Source organism: Biomphalaria glabrata, chromosome 6 (genome assembly GCF_947242115.1).
Source record: "Biomphalaria glabrata chromosome 6, xgBioGlab47.1, whole genome shotgun sequence".
Lineage (NCBI taxonomy): Eukaryota > Metazoa > Mollusca > Gastropoda > Planorbidae > Biomphalaria > Biomphalaria glabrata.
In genome coordinates, this window is record NC_074716.1 from 22289212 (window position 1) to 22309398 (window position 20187).

Consider the following 20187-nt stretch of genomic DNA (forward strand, 5'->3'; position numbering starts at 1 on the left):
TTTGAGATATGGTTTAGCGATTTCACTGTCGGAGAAAGACTTATAATTTTATGAGCAAACAATCTTTTATTATCTCTGGGGTGCGCCACTTGTAAACGTGCAATGCTCTACTGAGAGCGCACGTACCACAGTTTGGCCACCCCGCTCTTTTCTATTTTATCCAGGCGACTTTCAAGTCGACATTTTATCTCTGAAATCAAGTTTTATAATCATAAAGAGAGTAGGTATTTAAAACTATTTTCATGAAAGATTTCTCTTATTCAATTAGATCTTGCACACTCTGTGAACCGATCAGTCAAAAGCCATAATGAGAAATAACTTTTTCACTCAATTGACACTGTTTTACGCTTTAAATAGTTGACACTATGGCTCAAACTATAAGTTTTTAAGAGTAAGAAAAACAAAATAAAACCTTTCATTCATCAACTACAAGAAATTCATTGAATAATTACCAACAGTATAAGTTGCCTACCTCAGTATCAACTCTAATCCAAGAAGCAACCATTTACTGAATACAAAACAAACAGGATGCACAACAAGTGCGCGTTATTTTCTCTGCATAATCTTATTATTATATTTATTTCTTTGACAAGGGTCTGAACTCTTGTTGTAAGTTCAACATCTATTTACAGGCTATGGTAACAGGGATAGAATACAATTGTTAGTTTGTCCCGGGTGGCTAGGCGGAGAAAGGTAATATTAAGTACACTGTGAACAAATGTTTCTCACAATAAGTTGCCTTACTCCACGTGACCTGGTGGACTATGACACTTAGTGGTGGACTACCAGCTGGCACTAGCTGAATGGTGGACTACCAGCTGACACTAACAGAGTGGTGGACTATGGCACTGAGTGGTTGACTATGGCACTAACTGAGTGGTGGACTATGGCACTAACAGAGTGGAGGACAACCAGCTGACACTAACAGAGTGGTGGACTATGGCACTGAGTGGTTGACTATGGCACTAACTGAGTGGTGGACAACCAGCTGACACTAACAGAGTGGTGGACTATGGCACTAACAGAGTGGAGGACAACCAGCTGACACTAACAGAGTTGTGGACTATGGCACTAACAGAGGGGTGGACTATGACACTAACAGAGTGGAGAACAACCAGCTGACACTAACAGAGTGGTGGACTATGGCACTAACAGAGTGGAGGACAACCAGCTGGCACTAGCTGAGTGGTGGACTATGGCACTAACAGAGTGGTGGACTATGGCACTAACAGAGTGGAGGACAACCAGCTGGAACTAGCTGAGTGGTGGACTATGGCACTAACAGAGTGGAGGATAACCAGCTGGCACTAGCTGAGTGGTGGACTATGGCACTAACAGAGTGGTGGACTATGGCACTAACAGAGTGGAGGACAACCAGCTGGCACTAGCTGAGTGGTGGACTATGGCACTAACAGAGTGGAGGACAACCAGCTGGCACTAGCTGAGTGGTGGACTATGGCACTAACAGAGTGGTGGACTATGGCACTAACAGAGTGGAGGACAACCAGATGACACTAGCTGAGTGGTGGACTACGGCACTAACAGAGTGGTGGACTATGACACTAACAGAGTGGAGGACAACCAGCTGACACTAACAGAGTGGAGGACAACCAGCTGACACTAGCTGAGTGGTGGACTATGGCACTAACAGAGTGGTGGACTATGACACTAACAGAGTGGAGGACAACCAGCTGACACTAACAGAGTGGAGGACAACCAGCTGGCACTAGCTGATTGGTGGACTATGACACTAACAGAGTGGTGGACTATGGCACTAACAGAGTGGAGGACAACCAGCTGGCACTAGCTGAGTGGTGGACTATGGCACTAACAGAGTGGAGGACAACCAGCTGGCACTAGCTGAGTGGTGAGCTATGGCACTAACAGAGTGGAGGACAACCAGCTGGCACTAGATGAGTGGTGGACTATGGCACTAACAGAGTGGAGGACAACCAGCTGGCACTAGCTGAGTGGTGGACTATGGCACTAACAGAGTGGAGGACAACCAGCTGGCACTAGCTGAGTGGTGGACTATGGCACTAACAGAGTGGAGGACAACCAGCTGGCACTAGCTGAGTGGTGGACTATGGCACTAACAGAGTGGAGGACAACCAGCTGACACTAGCTGAGTGGTGGACTATGGTACTAACAGAGTGGTGGACTATGACACTAACAGAGTGGAGGACAACCAGCTGACACTAACAGAGTGGAGGACAACAAGCTGGCACTCGCTGAGTGGTGGACTATGACACTAACAGAGTGGTGGACTATGGCACTAACAGAGTGGAGGACAACCAGCTGGCACTAGCTGAGTGGTGGACTATGGCACTAACAGAGTGGTGGACTATGACACTAACAGAGTGGAGGACAACCAGCTGACACTAACAGAGTGGAGGACAACAAGCTGGCACTCGCTGAGTGGTGGACTATAACACTAACAGAGTGGTGGACTATGGCACTAACAGAGTGGAGGACAACCAGCTGGCACTAGCTGAGTGGTGGACTATGGCACTAACAGAGTGGAGGACAACCAGCTGGCACTAGCTGAGTGGTGGACTATAGCACTAACAGAGTGGAGGACAACCAGCTGGCACTAGCTGAGTGGTGGACTATGGCACTAACAGAGTGGAGGACAACCAGCTGACACTAGCTGAGTGGTGGACTATGGCACTAACAGAGTGGAGGACAACCAGCTGGCACTAGCTGAGTGGTGGACTATGGCACTAACAGAGTGGAGGACAACCAGCTGACACTAGCTGAGTGGTGGACTATGGCACTAACAGAGTGGTGGACTATGACACTAACAGAGTGGAGGACAACCAGCTGACACTAACAGAGTGGAGGACAACAAGCTGGCACTCGCTGAGTGGTGGACTATGACACTAACAGAGTGGTGGACTATGGCACTAACAGAGTGGAGGACAACCAGCTGGCACTAGCTGAGTGGTGGACTATGGCACTAACAGAGTGGAGGACAACCAGCTGGCACTAGCTGAGTGGTGGACTATGGCACTAACAGAGTGGTGGACAACCAGCTGACACTAGCTGAGTGGTGGACTATGGCACTAACAGAGTGGTGGACTATGACACTAACAGAGTGGAGGACAACCAGCTGACACTAACAGAGTGGAGGACAACAAGCTGGCACTCGCTGAGTGGTGGACTATGACACTAACAGAGTGGTGGACTATGGCACTAACAGAGTGGAGGACAACCAGCTGGCACTAGCTGAGTGGTGGACTATGGCACTAACAGAGTGGAGGACAACCAGCTGGCACTAGCTGAGTGGTGGACAACCAGCTGACACTAGCTGAGTGGTGGACTATGGCACTAACAGAGTGGTGGACTATGACACTAACAGAGTGGAGGACAACCAGCTGACACTAACAGAGTGGAGGACAACAAGCTGGCACTAGCTGAGTGGTGGACTATGGCACTAACAGAGTGGAGGACAACCAGCTGGCACTAGCTGAGTGGTGGACTATGGCACTAACAGAGTGGAGGACAACAAGCTGGCACTCGCTGAGTGGTGGACTATGAAACTAACAGAGTGGTGGACTATGGCACTAACAGAGTGGAGGACAACCAGCTGGCACTAGCTGAGTGGTGGACTATGGCACTAACAGAGTGGAGGACAACCAGCTGGCACTAGCTGAGTGGTGGACTATGGCACTAACAGAGTGGAGGACAACCAGCTGGCACTAGCTGAGTGGTGGACTATGGCACTAACAGAGTGGTGGACTATGGCACTAACAGAGTGGAGGACAACCAGCTGGCACTAGCTGAGGGGTGGACTATGGCACTAACAGAGTGGAGGACAACCAGCTGGCACTAGCTGAGTGGTGGACTATGGCACTAACAGAGTGGTGGACCATGACACTAACAGAGTGGTGGACTATGGCACTAACAGAGTGGTGGACTATGGCACTAACAGAGTGGTGGACAACCAGCTGGCACTAGCTGAGTGGTGGACTATGGCACTAACAGAGTGGAGGACAACCAGCTGGCGCTAGCTGAGTGGTGGACTATGGCACTAACAGAGTGGAGGACAACCAGCTGGCACTAGCTGAGTGGTGGACTATGGCACTAACAGAGTGGAGGACAACCAGCTGACACTAGCTGAGTGGTGGACTATGACACTAACAGAGTGGTGGACTATGGCACTAACAGAGTGGAGGACAACCAGCTGGCACTAGCTGAGTGGTGGACTATGGCACTAACAGAGTGGAGGACAACCAGCTGGCACTAGCTGAGTGGTGGACTATGGCACTAACAGAGTGGTGGACTATGACACTAACAGAGTGGTGGACTATGGCACTAACAGAGTGGAGGACAACCAGCTGGCACTAGCTGAGTGGTGGACTATGACACTAACAGAGTGGAGGACAACCAGCTGACACTAACAGAGTGGTGGACTATGACACTAACAGAGTGGAGGACAACCAGCTGACACTAACAGAGTGGAGGACAACCAGCTGACACTAACAGAGTGGAGGACAACCAGCTGGCACTAGCTGAGTGGTGGACTATGACACTAACAGAGTGGAGGACAACCAGCTGGCAATAGCTGAGTGGTGGACTATGGCACTAACAGAGTGGAGGACAACCAGCTGGCACTAGCTGAGTGGTGGACTATGGCACTAACAAAGTGGTGGACTATGGCACTAACAGAGTGGTGGACTATGACACTAACACAGTGAAGGACAACCAGCTGGCACTAACAGAGTGGTGGACTATGGCACTAACAGAGTGGAGGACAACCAGCTGACACTAACAGAGTGGTGGACTATGGCACTAACAGAGTGGTGGACTATGACACTAACAGAGTGGTGGACAACCAGCTGACACTAACAGAGATGTGGACTATGGCACTAACAGAGTGGAGGACAACCAGCTGGCACTAGCTGAGTGGTGGACTATGGCACTAACAGAATGGTGGACTACCAGCTGGCACTAACAGAGTGGTGGACTATGGCACTAACAGAGTGGTGGACTATGACACTAACAGAGTGGAGGACAACCAGCTGACACTAACAGAGTGGTGGACTATGGCACTAACAGAGTGGTGAACTATGACACTAACAGAGTGAAGGACAACCAGCTGACACTAACAGAGTGGTGGACTATGGCACTAACAGAGTGGTGGACTATGACACTAACAGAGTGGTGGACTATGGCTCTAACAGAGTGGAGGAAAACCAGCTGACACTAACGTTGGTGAGAAGAAGGGCAAGATATGGCATTTATAGTCAGCCTTGTAGAATACATTTCTATACATTAGATACGAGTTGATAAGGTAGTGACTGCATTGTTTTAAATGTAGTGGGTGCTTTGCTTTGGTAGTTTTTAAATTAACTATTGTAAAAACCATGTAAGAGTCAGAGAGAGAGAAAGAACAAATGAGAAAGAGAGAGACAGCGAGAAAGTAGGAGAGAGAAAACGAGGGAGAGAAACTCGAGGAGAGAGAGTAAAAGTCACAGAGAGTGAGAGAGAGAGAAAGAAGGAGAGAGAAAACGAGGGAGAGAAACTCGAGTAGAGAGAGAAAAAGTCACAGAGAGAGAGAGAGAGAGAGAGAGAAAGAAGGAGAGAGAAAACGAGGGAGAGAAACTCGAGGACAGAGTGAAAAAGTCACAGAGAGAGAGAGAGAGAAAGAAGGAGAGAGAAAACGAGAGAGAAACTCGAGGAGAGAGAGAAAAAGTCACAGAGAGAGAGAGAAAGAAGGAGAGACAAAACGAGGGAGAGAAACTCGAGGAGAGAGAGTAAAAGACACAGAGAGAGAGAGAGAGAGAGAGAGAGAGAGAGAGAAAGAAGGAGAGAGAAAACGAGGGAGAGAGAGAGTAAAAGTCACACAGAGAGAGAGAGAGAAAACGAGGGAGAAAAACTCGAGGAGAGAGAGTAAAAGTCACAGAGAGTGAGAGAGAGAGAAAGAAGGAGAGAGAAAACGAGGGAGAGAAACTCGAGTAGAGAGAGAAAAAGTCACAGAGAGAGAAAGAGAGAAAGAAGGAGAGAGAAAACGAGGGAGAGAAACTCGAGGAGAGAGAGAAAAAGTCACAGAGAGAGAGAGAGAGAGAAAGAAGGAGAGAGAAAACGAGAAAGAAACTCGAGGAGAGAGAGAAAAAGTCACAAAGAGAGAGAGAAAGAAGGAGAGACAAAACGAGGGAGAGACACTCGAGGAGAGAGAGTAAAAGACAGAGAGAGAGAGAGAGAGAGAAAGAAGGAGAGAGAAAACGAGGGTGAGAGAGTAAAAGTCACAGAGAGAGAGAGAGAAAACGAGGGAGAGAAACTCGAGGAGAGAGAGTAAAAGTCACAGAGAGAGAGAGAGAGAGAGAGAGAAAACGAGGGAGAGAAACTCGAGGAGAGAGAGTAATAGTCACAGAGAGAGAGAGAAAGAAGGAGAGACAAAACGAGGGAGAGAAACTCGAGGAGAGAGAGAAAAAGTCACAGAGAGAGAGAAAGAAGAAGAGAGAAAACAAGGGAGAGAAACTCGAGGAGAGAGAGAAAAAGTCACAGAGAGAGAGAGAGAGAGAAGGAGAGAGAAAACGAGGGAGAGAAACTTGAGGAGAGAGAGAAAAAGTCACAGAGAGAGAGAGAGAGAGAGAGAGAGAGAAAGAAGGAGAGAGAGAACGAGGGAGAGAAACTCGAGTAAAGAGAATAAAAGTCACAGAGAGAGAAAGAGACAAAACGAGGGAGAGAAACTCGAGGAGAGAGAGTAAAAGTCACAGAGAGAGAAAGAGAGAAAACGAAGGAGAGAAACTCGAGGAGAGAGAGTAAAAGTCACAGAGAGAGAGAGAGAAAGAAGGAGAGAGAAAACGAGAGAGAGAAACTCGAGGAGAGAGAGAAAAAGTCACAGAGAGAGAGAGAGAGAAAGAAGGAGAGACAAAACGAGGGAGAGAAACTCGAAGAGAGAAAAAGTCACAGAGAGAGAGAGAGAGAGAGAGAAAGAAGGAGAGAGAAAACGAGGGAGAGAAACTCGAGGAGAGAGAGAGAAAAAGTCACAGAGAGAGAGAGAGAGAAAGAAAATCAAAGAGAGAGAGAGAGAAAGTGGTAATAAATAAGAAAAACATTTAAAAAGACAATACCTCCTTTATTATAGAGCGATTTATTTTTCTCTTAATAACAAATGAATATTTGAGGAACAAAACAACAACAATGGAACATTTTGTACTCCGCCCCTTCCCCCCCCCCTCCACTGGTCAAGTGAATGTGGAGAGCTGTAGATCTACTACACTTCATACTAGAAGAAGATGCACTCAATGTTCCTGAACATTCATTTATCAACCTCTTCAAAAGGAATAAGGAAATTCCCAAAGACGCCCATTCAAGATAAGTATTTTACAATTAGTGTTTGTTTTAAACAATTCTATCGGTCAAACTAAAAACTGAAAATAAAAAAAAAGGTTACACACCAAATAGTGTTCAAAAGTGTTTCAGGAAATGTAGTAGTGTACTTTAGACATTGTCCGCTTTCAAAAACATATTGAGTTCAAATTGCGAATAAAAAATGTTTTTTGGGTAAATTTAACCGCTGCAATTTTAATCGTGAAAATGGCTTAGTTGTTCTTGGCTTAAGTGAAGAAATACCGGGTTTCATTTGATGGTATTTCACTGTCCACGGCAAGTGGAAGAAGTAGTGATAGTGCTTCATTAGTCAGTGAGTCATTCATCAGGATTTCGAATTATAGAAAGAAGACATGGACTAGGGTTTGATTCTCTATGTTAGGAAGTATACTTTTCACCAAAAGAAGTCAACTTGAGTAAAGGCTTTCAAAGTGAAACGATTTGCATTACATTTCATGCCTGAGACAGCACGACAAAGCAGAGAGTCACTTTTTTAAAAATACAAGCTGGATGTTTTAGTGACGCCCTTTCGGCGCCTTTAGCGATAGACGCGGGGCGCCCGAACAATTGCGGGGCCCTATGCGAAATATTGCGAAAGGGATTGCGCGGGGCCCAGTCTGTGTAGGGATGAGGATAATAAGTGAAAATTAAGATTTTATATTAGAAAATAAATTTGTCTTTACATTTTATTCATTCTTTACTAATTACAATATCACGATTAAATTAACTTTACAAGCCTTGCGTGTGGCGAATTCATACAGTAGGTCTAGATCATCGAAATTCCCACATAAATCACGCTCAAAAGCAATAGCAAGTATTCCCAAATTGTTCAATCTTTGTGAATTGTTGACCTCCAGTCATTGAATGACATCCCAATGTGACAATTTTGTCTATTTTTACAGGAGATTTCCATGAGCCCGTGTAAAATCAGGAGGCCGTGGAAACCCAGTAATATAAGTTATAATGGTTTAATTTTATACTTATGAAAGTGCGGGGCCCACTGCAGCCGCATAGGTTACAGTAGCCCAAGACCGGCCCTGAATACATGTTTGGACTCATAATATTGTAGAAATATTTTGATTATATATATTATTTTAAATACGTCTTTCAATTTTGTTTTTCTGTTGTTTTTTTTTTACATGTAGAGCCCCCCCCCCCCTTTTTCTTTTGTTGATTAAATTAGGTCCTTGAGTTTGTCATGTCATTATATCTTTCTTTCTTGTTGTTGTTGTATGGGTTTTAATATTGTTTAGAAAGAGTGTGACTTACCGTTGTGTGTTTGTTACTGCCCTTGTTAGCGGTTAGAAACACATCCCATGGATGGAGCAGAAGTCAGTTATCTGTACAAGGGGGGAGAACTGCGGGGAGACAACTACATACAAAATAATAGAGACTGACTGGGTAGGGGAGCATCAGAAGCAGACGTCAAGGCTAGGTCAAGGGTTAGGGTAGCTGGGGTCAGGGGTAGATAGGATGACGGGAGGAGTGTTTGGTTTTGTCTCCATTTTAGTGTCCGTTAGAGCAAGTAGGTCAGCAGTGTAATAGTGAAGCTAGGCTAGTGAACTGATATTTTCTATATACCTGAAGTCAAACTCAGTTAAATCTTTGTTCGTCAAGTATCTTTATGAATACTGGTGGTAAGCTATGTGCCGCACTAGTCGAATAATACACAGAGGTTGACTGAAGAGTCAATTGTAGTAACACTTCCTTTCGTCTGTTTTTTAATGCGTATGGACCTCATTCACCAATCGTAAACAAACAACATTTAGTCAGGTGATCTTATTGAGAAAACAACGAAACAAACTGTCACGTGACAACCATCATGAATTAAACATTAGATCGTAAATTATAAAGAAGAGATAGAGCACCACGTGGCTAAATGTTGTTTGTTTACGATTGGTGAATGAGGTCCAATTCAACATCAAAGAAGCCAAAATTGATCCTTAATGTGCTTTTAACTAAAGGACAACAAAAGCAACGCTGTAATGTGATACCCATACCAACGTGGTAGCGTGAAAGTGCGGGCTGCTAGTAGCCTACTACTGGTCACTAGCAATAGACATCCACTACAATAAATGGGGGATGGGGAGATTCATCGTGTGCTCAGGTACACACTGGACATGTTCTAGTTGGCCTTACTTGATCGTTATGTAGTCAACACTTTGTCTTCTGTTGTTTTTTTAACAAATGGAACCTTTTTATTATTTTATTTTAAATGTGCAGACCTTTTTTATTTCGTAAAGAAAGAACATTTCTAGTATAAAATATCGTCTGCTTTCTGGAACACAATAGTTCAAACGGCCGTCGCCGAAATAGCTGTCGCCAAATGGCGTTTGCCAAAACGGCCTCGAAAACGTCGTTGAGTTGAGTTTTGTTTGACTTTCAAAGCTCTCAGACATGAAAAATACAGGGACCATGAAGTATCTACTTTAGAATCTCTGACATTAAAATTGCTAGGGTCTGGAAGAATCTAGTGGAAGTATTCTGACTTTGAAATTACAAGAGCTATGAAGAATCTAGCCAAAGTGCCGTGACATTATAATTACAAGAACTATGAAGAATCTACCAGAAGTGCCCTAACATTATAATTACAAGAACTATGAAGAATCTACCAGAAGTGCCCTAACATTATAATTACAAGACGTATGAAGAATATTCCCATAGTGCCCAAACATTACAATATCTAACTCTGTTGCCCAATGTCTGAAGCTAGTCAGATTATTGCCAACTGCTGAATATTTAGAAAGAACAATATCTATATATATAATTCTCTTCATGGTTCAACCATTCCTGACACCAAGAAATAAAGGAAAGATCACTCTTTTATTTCTGCAAGTCGGACTAGAGTTACCCCACGTAACTTAAGTGGCGAAAAAAAAAGAGGGGGGGGGAATAAGTAATCTACTCTCTATTCACTCATCACTAAATAGCAGGGCCGGACTTAACCATTGTGTGTCCCTATTCGAAACGGATTTCGCTGGGCCAAGTTTGGGTAGGTATACAGATAATAAGTGAAAATTAAGAGTTTGTATTAGAAAATACATTCGTCTTTGCATTACTTTGATACTTGTCAAGGAAAAGTGTTTGGCAGACTTCAGACGAATCTTGTAAACAGAAGCATGTACTTTTGAACTAGAAACTCATCTTGAAGTAGACAAGAGTCAAGTTTATTATCACAAAATTACACTGTACTGGCACTGATACATTAGTATGTTTTTAGTCTCACATAGAGTCGTAATTCGTTTGTATTTTGAATATTTATGTTATAATGTTTTATAATCAGTCAAAACATATTTTTATACACTATCTTGAATTCATATCATAAAATATTTTACAACGAGTGATCAATAATCTAATTAAGCGCCAGGCATGCATAGACACAGAATATCTCCTGGTATTTAGTTCAACGCTCTGTTTGTAGTTGTACGTTTGATTTCTTGTACGAATGTAGTCAATTGACATTTTCATTTATCTGCAGTTATTTCCCTTGCATAGTGTGGCCACACTAGATCATTTTGTTTATTTGCATCCAAGTCCTTCTAACTATGTGGCTCTAGCGGCAGATTAAACACATACACACACATTCTAGGATTTTATATATAGAAAGAGACTCAAATAGTGAAGTCTCATCTCACTTAGAATGACACTAGGTCAGTAACACGTTGGATATGTGTCGATGCTGACCTGGAGAAGGTTCTAAATGTTCCGGGTTAAATTCCAGGTACTAATTTTGTTTTATACATTTTTAAAACAGAAAAATAATGAGATAGCCCGAAAGTTGGAGAGTAGAGAGAATGAAGTTCGCATGCGATGTTAGAAGGTAGAATTGACTAACTTGGAATACAACTCTAGCATGCGATGTTAGAAGGTAGAATTGACTAACCTGGAATACAACTCTAGCATGCGATGTTAGAAGGTAGAATTGACTAACTTGGAATACAACTCTAGCATGCGATGTTAGAAGGTAGAATTGACTAACTTGGAATACAACTCTAGCATGCGATGTTAGAAAGTAGGATTGACTAACTTGGAATACAACTCTAGCATGCGATGTTAGAAGGTAGAATTGACTAACCTGGAATACAACTCTAGCATGCGATGTTAGAAGGTAGAATTGACTAACTTGGAATACAACTCTAGCATGCGATGTTAGAAAGTAGAATTGACTAACCTGGAATACAACTCTAGCATGCGATGTTAGAAGGTAGAATTGACTAACCTGGAATACAACTCTAGCATGCGATGTTAGAAGGTAGAATTGACTAACCTGGAATACAACTCTAGCATGCGATGTTAGAAGGTAGAATTGACTAACTTGGAATACAACTCTAGCATGCGATGTTAGAAGGTAGAATTGACTAACCTGGAATACAACTCTAGCATGCGATGTTAGAAGGTAGAATTGACTAACCTGGAATACAACTCTAGCATGCGATGTTAGAAGGTAGAATTGACTAACCTGGAATACAACTCTAGCATGCGATGTTAGAAAGTAGGATTGACTAACCTGGAATACAACTCTAGCATGCGATGTTAGAAGGTAGAATTGACTAACCTGGAATACAACTCTAGCATGCGATGTTAGAAGGTAGAATTGACTAACCTGGAATACAACTCTAGCATGCGATGTTAGAAGGTAGAATTGACTAACCTGGAATACAACTCTAGCATGCGATGTTAGAAGGTAGAATTGACTAACTTGGAATACAACTCTAGCATGCGATGTTAGAAGGTAGAATTGACTAACTTGGAATACAACTCTAGCATGCGATGTTAGAAGGTAGAATTGACTAACCTGGAATACAACTCTAGCATGCGATGTTAGAAGGTAGAATTGACTAACTTGGAATACAACTCTAGCATGCGATGTTAGAAGGTAGAATTGACTAACTTGGAATACAACTCTAGCATGCGATGTTAGAAGGTAGGATTGACTAACTTGGAATACAACTCTAGCATGCGATGTTAGAAGGTAGAATTGACTAACTTGGAATACAACTCTAGCATGCGATGTTAGAAGGTAGAATTGACTAACCTGGAATACAACTCTAGCATGCGATGTTAGAAGGTAGAATTGACTAACTTGGAATACAACTCTAGCATGCGATGTTAGAAGGTAGAATTGACTAACCTGGAATACAACTCTAGCATGCGATGTTAGAAAGTAGGATTGACTAACCTGGAATACAACTCTAGCATGCGATGTTAGAAGGTAGGATTGACTAACTTGGAATACAACTCTAGCATGCGATGTTAGAAGGTAGGATTGACTAACTTGGAATACAACTCTAGCATGCGATGTTAGAAGGTAGAATTGACTAACTTGGAATACAACTCTAGCATGCGATGTTAGAAGGTAGAATTGACTAACTTGGAATACAACTCTAGCATGCGATGTTAGAAGGTAGAATTGACTAACTTGGAATACAACTCTAGCATGCGATGTTAGAAGGTAGAATTGACTAACCTGGAATACAACTCTAGCATGCGATGTTAGAAGGTAGAATTGACTAACCTGGAATACAACTCTAGCATGCGATGTTAGAAGGTAGAATTGACTAACTTGGAATACAACTCTAGCATGCGATGTTAGAAGGTAGAATTGACTAACTTGGAATACAACTCTAGCATGCGATGTTAGAAGGTAGAATTGACTAACTTGGAATACAACTCTAGCATGCGATGTTAGAAGGTAGAATTGACTAACCTGGAATACAACTCTAGCATGCGATGTTAGAAGGTAGAATTGACTAACCTGGAATACAACTCTAGCATGCGATGTTAGAAGGTAGAATTGACTAACTTGGAATACAACTCTAGCATGCGATGTTAGAAGGTAGAATTGACTAACCTGGAATACAACTCTAGCATGCGATGTTAGAAGGTAGAATTGACTAACTTGGAATACAACTCTAGCATGCGATGTTAGAAGGTAGAATTGACTAACCTGGAATACAACTCTAGCATGCGATGTTAGAAGGTAGAATTGACTAACTTGGAATACAACTCTAGCATGCGATGTTAGAAGGTAGAATTGACTAACCTGGAATACAACTCTAGCATGCAAAGGTTTTCCAAACTACCGAGTGCACTTCACCTGGTTGTAATGTGGTCATACAAAATGTAATCAGAAAGCCCCCTTCCCCATTGATGTTCCGGTTACATACAAGTCAGGGGCAAGTAAGCCATCACTCGTGTGTTGCATATTATCGTTCATAGTTTTTCTAACGAAATTTTGTATTACTGATTTTCACGATCAACTAAATCTAACCAATGTCAAGGACGCTTCACTGTCGTCAACTAACCAGACTATTAGGCTGTATTTTGAACACTATTTCAATGCCTGGCTTTTAAACTTTCGTAAAAAAAAAAAAAAGCTCCTTGATTACTCTAGTTAGTTGCTAATTTGTATTGAAATGACTGAGTCCAAGACTGAAATTCTGCTACTTCCTCTGTTCAATTAAATTTAACATTGAAATTAGTTTGTGATACAAACAGAAGAGCTGTGTTTGTGCAGTGCCTACATAAGTGCCTACATAAGTGCCTACATAAGAGCATTGACAGTCAAGACCAAACAAAGTTAATGAACACTCCCTTTGGTTTTATACAGCGGAGACACCAAGCAGCGAGCTATTTAAAACTTTCCTGCCATCTATGAACATCTCTAATAAACATTTCCAGAGACAGACTCAGTTCTCTCCTGCACGTACACAATCACACTGTAAATAACAACAAAATATTTTTATAATCACACTGTAAATAACAACAAAATATTTTTATAATCACACTGTAAATAACAACAAAATATTTTTATCTCCCACAACATGGGCCTACAGGTTAAAATGAACAATGAACTATTTTGATCTCCCACAATATGGGCCTACAAGTTAAAATGAACAATGAACTATTTTGATCTCCCACAATATGGGCCTACAAGTTAAAATGAACAATGAACTATTTTGATCTCCCACAACATGGGCCTACATGTTAAAATGAACAATGAACTATTTTGATCTCCCACAACATGGGCCTACAAGTTAAAATGAACAATGAACTATTTTGATCTGACAGTTAAATGGAAGCGATGATCAGAAGCAGTACAAGCGATGTCCAAAACAAAGATGGCTGCCAGCCCACTGCAGAGTTTGGGCTAGTAGTGGAACAAGGTTTGTCATTGTCTAAATCTTGCACGTGACGTATTCTGCCTTGTAGTCCGAGTGTTATCGGGGAATACGTTTTGATGTAGTCTATTAAAACGTCAGTGTCGATTTTGCCTGGAATAGAAAAAAAAAGTTTATAGCAATAAACTAAAAAATGAATCCTGTTTGTCTTTTCATACTGGGGTGATATACCCGGATCAGTAGCCAATACACCAGGGGTTCTCTGTGACGAACCGTTTTAGCTCACTCAAGATATCACTCAGGTCTAAGCATTTAATTAATTTATTTACTCGCTATTAATCATCAATTTTATTAATTTAGCCAATCAAGCGCTAAAGACACAGCCACCACCCCTCCAATCCAACCCCACCCCCTTTGGCAGCGATGTCACATTTCACTATCCCCACCTTGACACGTGCCACACTAGACTCTTGACAAGAGTACGCTCCCCTTTTCCTATCTTGGCAAACATCCGTTGACCCCCCCCCCTTGTTGGGAGCGGCTGGTCACTTCAAAGTGCCCATTCAACTCAACGCCTCGGGCAACGCTGTTCGTCTGGCACTAGCCTTTATCAAGGTATAATCTCCCTTGATGTACCGAGCTCCGATAATCTCCCCTTCATAATCCACCTGACCACCTGGGCTGATTTCCTGGACTTTCAACTCGCGCCTTCGCGCAATGTCTATCTCCCGGAAACTCTCGTCACGGTCAAGCGTGGACCCCTTTGTCAAAGACGTCAAATAGTCTAGACCACATTTGCTCTTATCTCCCGCCACTCACCCCCCCCCATCTCTCCACGTGTATATGGACAGAACTTCAACGTCCGATCTCATTCACGCCGGAGAGACCACAGGGAGCACATCTATCTCTTGCTTGAGCTCTGGACTATTTTCATTCCCTTATTTCACTTTGGATTGGTGGTATGTAACTTAGTAAAGTGCTTGAGAACCATTTTACTTAGTAATGTATATATATATTTGTGCATTTGTTACTACATTATTTGTGTATATATTTGTGCATTCTTATCATGGATAATGTAAGTAGATTACTGTATACTCCTATTTTATATCATGACTTTGTGGCTAAATGTTCAGACCAGCTGGACTAGAGTTTATTAACAATTCTTACCAGATGTATTTAGCTCTTTAACTATTATTGTTTTAACTCTGATATATTAGCGCTCAGCACGAGTCTTCAACGTAGTATCATTGATTAATTCCTTGGCAGGGAATTATCCAAACATTTATGTAAACATGTCTTATTACTGAGTATGTATTTACTTATGCTCTATGTTTACTTATGTGAGAGCATGGGCGAGTATCAGACGTTGATCTCCCCTTCCCCTTTCATCTCATTTATCTAAGCGATGTAGGTACTTGCTACTCACCGTGATTGGTGAACGACCCTTGTATTACTTATCATATATCACTTATTACTGTTTGTTATTTCCCTTTATGGGAGTCCCCATTATTATTGTTATCTCCCTTGATGGGACACTATATTCATTTGTTAGGTCCCTTTGATAATTATGAAACTAGCTTATAGTTTCTATACATCATTCTGAAGATGTCCTTCACGGAAAGGCATCTACCACCCAGTGTCATCATTATGGCTAAGCCGATTATCACATCATATCGTTGCAGCTTTTATCTATAGACTACACCCGCCTGAAATCTTAGCAACCTAAAGCTGATAGCAGATTTGCTGGCACCAGATCTGTAGACATCAGACCTACTCATCCTTCAAGAGTCCAAGTAACAACGCTAGCCACAGACTCGTCACTGGCTTAACTGATTGGTAGACGCAGCTCAGCTCTGCAACCATACAAGTTGGACTGCACACGGAGCCTGGATCCACTACGCCAGCCCACCAGCAGACAGCATCAGTATCAGCCACACCAGTCTCACCAGTGCAGCACCGGACCAAAAGCTAAGCAACCAGCCTAATGACACTCAGACCACTTGGTTCTAATATCTGATGATGATAGTCCTACATATGTAAATAAGCTAGATCCCATACTAGCAACTGTACAGCATTTCACCTTTCATTATCTTATTTTGTATAATAAACTGTACATAAGTTTACATCTAAATATAGTATTTGTTGCCTGCATTATAACGCTGTGCTTGTAGTTTATATGTGCAAGTAAGGATTCTCAAACTATAAAATCCCCTAGACACCCAAAACGGCCAATATCTTAATCCGACTTGTCACAATGGCGAGCCTCGTCCGGGATTTACCCAACTAATACTGCAAGCACAGCAGGCAACTCCCCAGTATTTTAATTATCATCATTGTTAGAGCACAAGACTATAGAGTGTCATTCAGAGCTATTTTATTTTTCTAAATTTGTATTGCTGTAATTGTACTTCTTTTACAGGTTCTTAAGCACCAAACAAAGGTTAATACCACCTTTCCTGTAACTCTTAAGTAATTGCTTTCAGCAGCTCCATCATCGTCTCCACCTCTTACTCTACCTTCCGCCTTTCCCCTTCATCACCCACCCCTCACCATCCTAGCACCACTCACCACCATGGCCAGTGGCACACGCTCCAAAGCGGACTCTGACATGAAACAAAAAATAGCTGAACTCAGAGAACTCGCGGCCGTCATGTATGACGATGAGGCAAAGCAGAAAGAATTTGTGAGGGCAGAAATTGATAAGGAGATGGAAGAAAGAAGAAAGGAGAAGGAAAGGGAACATGAAATAGCTATGGAGAGAGAGAAAAGGGAAGCTGAAGTAGCCATAGCCAAAGAGAAGGAAAAAAAGGAAGCTGAAGTAGCTATAGCTATAGCTATAGCTAAAGAAAAGGAAATCACGGAGCGAGAAAGGGAAAAAGAAAAACAAATAACTGAGAGAGAAAGGATAGCCGCGGAGAAAGAGAACGGAACCGCCAGTCAAGCTTCCTCCGGATCTCGCCCGGCTAGCCCTGCCTCCCAGCAAAGTTCCTCAAACGGCCTACCCCACATGCCAATGGAGCACTTCGACGACAAGACAGAGAACATCGAAGTTTATCTTGTCCGTTTCGAAGAAGTTGCGAGCTACTACGGTCTGCCAGAGGAGAAATGGTGCTTCCGGCTATCCCAATGCCTCCGAGGCAAAGCCTATGAAGTATACTCTAAACTCCCCTCCGGCCAGCGAGAAGACTACGCAGCCCTCAAACAGGCGCTACTCGTCCAATTCGAGCTGACTGCCGAGGCTTACCAAAAGAAATTCAGGACATCCCGCCTAGAGCGCCGAGAGACCTACGGTAATCTCTGCGACAGGTTGGACAAATACCTGAAGAGGTGGCACACTCTTAGCGAACTGCCAGAGACTTTGGACGGCCTAGTGAGCCTCATACTCGCAGAGCAGTTGCTGGAGTGCATGCCTAACGATGTCAAAATCTTTGTTAGGGAGCAGCAAGCCGCTACACCAGCCGACATAGCTTCAGCTGCAGACCGGTACGCGACTGCCCGCAAAGACGTTAAGGACATCAAAAGCAAGACCTCAGCCTCGGACAAACCAGAGGACCAGCCAACTTCTTCCAACAAACACGCTCCTTCTAGCCAACCCGCTCCTTTTGCTAAACCTCATCACCAAAAAGCACCAATCCAACGACCAGCCACGCCTACTAGCTACGACAGACGAAGCCACCCGCCTCGACATGGCCAGACCAATAACAATCACCGTGACCGGAACAGCACGAGTGATCACAGGCCCAATCGACAGCATCAGGCCCCACGTACTGTGTCAGCCATGACTGAGCTCCCTGAACCCTCTTTGCATAATCAGCCATCGCCTCTTGATGAGGAAGAGGAGGACTATTACGTCATATCAGCACTGACCGTGGCCCCTGAACCCACTGCTTGTGGCCTTACCCAACCGATACCGCCTCACCCCATCGTATCACCCCCTGGGGTAGAGATTATTCTGATTAACGGATCTCCTTTCCAGGCACTATTCGATTCCGGATGTGAGGTGAGCTCTGTCATCAGCAAAGCACTGGTCGACCCATCGGATCTCACTGGTGGATCAGTGACGGTTCAATCTCTAGACCGTGGCATTCCTCCGAAGGTGTATCCTATCGCTCGGGTCCACGTAGAATGCAAGTATGTACATGGCACCATTGATGCAGTAGTCATGGACTCGCCAGTATACGACTTTGTTCTAGGCTCCAGGTACATACCTCTAGGAGTTGTCAATAAACCATACTTCTCTCTGCCTGTCGGTAGAATGACAAAGCAGAAACGTGGCAGCAACCAGCCGGTTGGAAGCCCTGGTCGCCACTCTAACAAACCCTTTACTGGCTCTTCAGCCAAGCTCAAGCCGCGCCACCCTGGCACTGGGACTGCTAGGAAGTCACGAGGTAAGCGAAATACCTACACTCGTGAGAGTCCTTGTAACTCCCGCTCTTCAGCTATCAAACCACTCATCCCTGGCACTGATCCTGCCAGGAAGTCACAGAGGAAAGTGAACTTTCACTCTCATGAAAGTGGGCCTCATCACGGCTCCACCCACACTTTAAGGCCACTCTTCCCTGACATTGACCGTGTCTGGAAAACTAGAGGTAAGCCGATTAATCGCACTCACGAAGAAACGCCTTACTATGGCTTTAGAGATAAGCCCCGTCCAACATACGCGCATTGGGCACTCCGCCATAACACTTATCCCACTGACTGGTCTGCCCCAAGAAGGAGATGTACCCAGTCCTAGCTACCCGGCCTATTTCCCCAGGTTTCCAGAATTGCCCCTTCCACGTGGCAATCCGCCTGCGGACAGAACATAGGCGACAGCGGACCCTTAGGACGGACACCCCTCTTGACCTTGGCAACCTCTTAACTACTGGGAAAATTTTCTAAAATGCTACGACCGACAGTAGACGAAACTTGAGTGATACCAACGTGAGCACTTTATAGATCTTTTAACAAAGACCTATCTTACGCAGGGAGGGTTGTGACGAACCGTTTTAGCTCACTCAAGATATCACTCAGGTCTAAGCATTTAATTAATTTATTTACTCGCTATTAATCATCAATTTTATTAATTTAGCCAATCAAGCGCTAAAGACACAGCCACCACCCCTCCAATCCAACCCCACCCCCTTTGGCAGCGATGTCACATTTCACTATCCCCACCTTGACACGTGCCACACTAGACTCTTGACAAGAGTACGCTCCCCTTTTCCTATCTTGGCAAACATCCGTTGACCCCCCCCCCCCTTGTTGGGAGCGGCTGGTCACTTCAAAGTGCCCATTCAACTCAACGCCTCGGGCAACGCTGTTCGTCTGGCACTAGCCTTTATCAAGGTATAATCTCCCTTGATGTACCGAGCTCCGATAATCTCCCCTTCATAATCCACCTGACCACCTGGGCTGATTTCCTGGACTTTCAACTCGCGCCTTCGCGCAATGTCTATCTCCCGGAAACTCTCGTCACGGTCAAGCGTGGACCCCTTTGTCAAAGACGTCAAATAGTCTAGACCACATTTGCTCTTATCTCCCGCCACTCACCCCCCCCCATCTCTCCACGTGTATATGGACAGAACTTCAACGTCCGATCTCATTCACGCCGGAGAGACCACAGGGAGCACATCTATCTCTTGCTTGAGCTCTGGACTATTTTCATTCCCTTATTTCACTTTGGATTGGTGGTATGTAACTTAGTAAAGTGCTTGAGAACCATTTTACTTAGTAATGTATATATATA

General features: G+C 43.7%; 2 protein-coding genes across 7 annotated transcripts in view; both read right to left on the reverse strand.

The window, feature by feature from the left end:
- Positions 1–13910, reverse strand: part of LOC106053533 (snake venom 5'-nucleotidase-like) — a 42047-nt gene extending 28137 nt beyond the window's left edge. For 2 of the 5 annotated variants that reach the window (XM_056033665.1, XM_056033660.1), the window contains exon 1: positions 8608–9238. The gene's annotated coding sequence lies outside the window, so the exon portion shown is untranslated. Of the gene's footprint in view, positions 1–472; positions 725–7079; positions 7172–8607; positions 9239–13381 lie in introns of those variants that run through there. The other 3 variants (XM_056033662.1, XM_056033664.1, XM_056033661.1) reach the window with 3 other exon arrangements.
- A 140-nt stretch (positions 13911–14050) lies between these two features.
- The window catches only part of LOC106060041 (snake venom 5'-nucleotidase-like), a 65372-nt gene continuing 59235 nt past the window's right edge, over positions 14051–20187 (reverse strand). For both annotated transcript variants that reach the window (XM_056033668.1, XM_056033667.1), the window contains exon 13: positions 14051–14612. In XM_056033668.1, the coding sequence (XP_055889643.1) occupies positions 14410–14612 (203 nt within the window). In that variant the 3' untranslated portion in view covers positions 14051–14409. The remainder of the gene's footprint in view (positions 14613–20187) is intronic.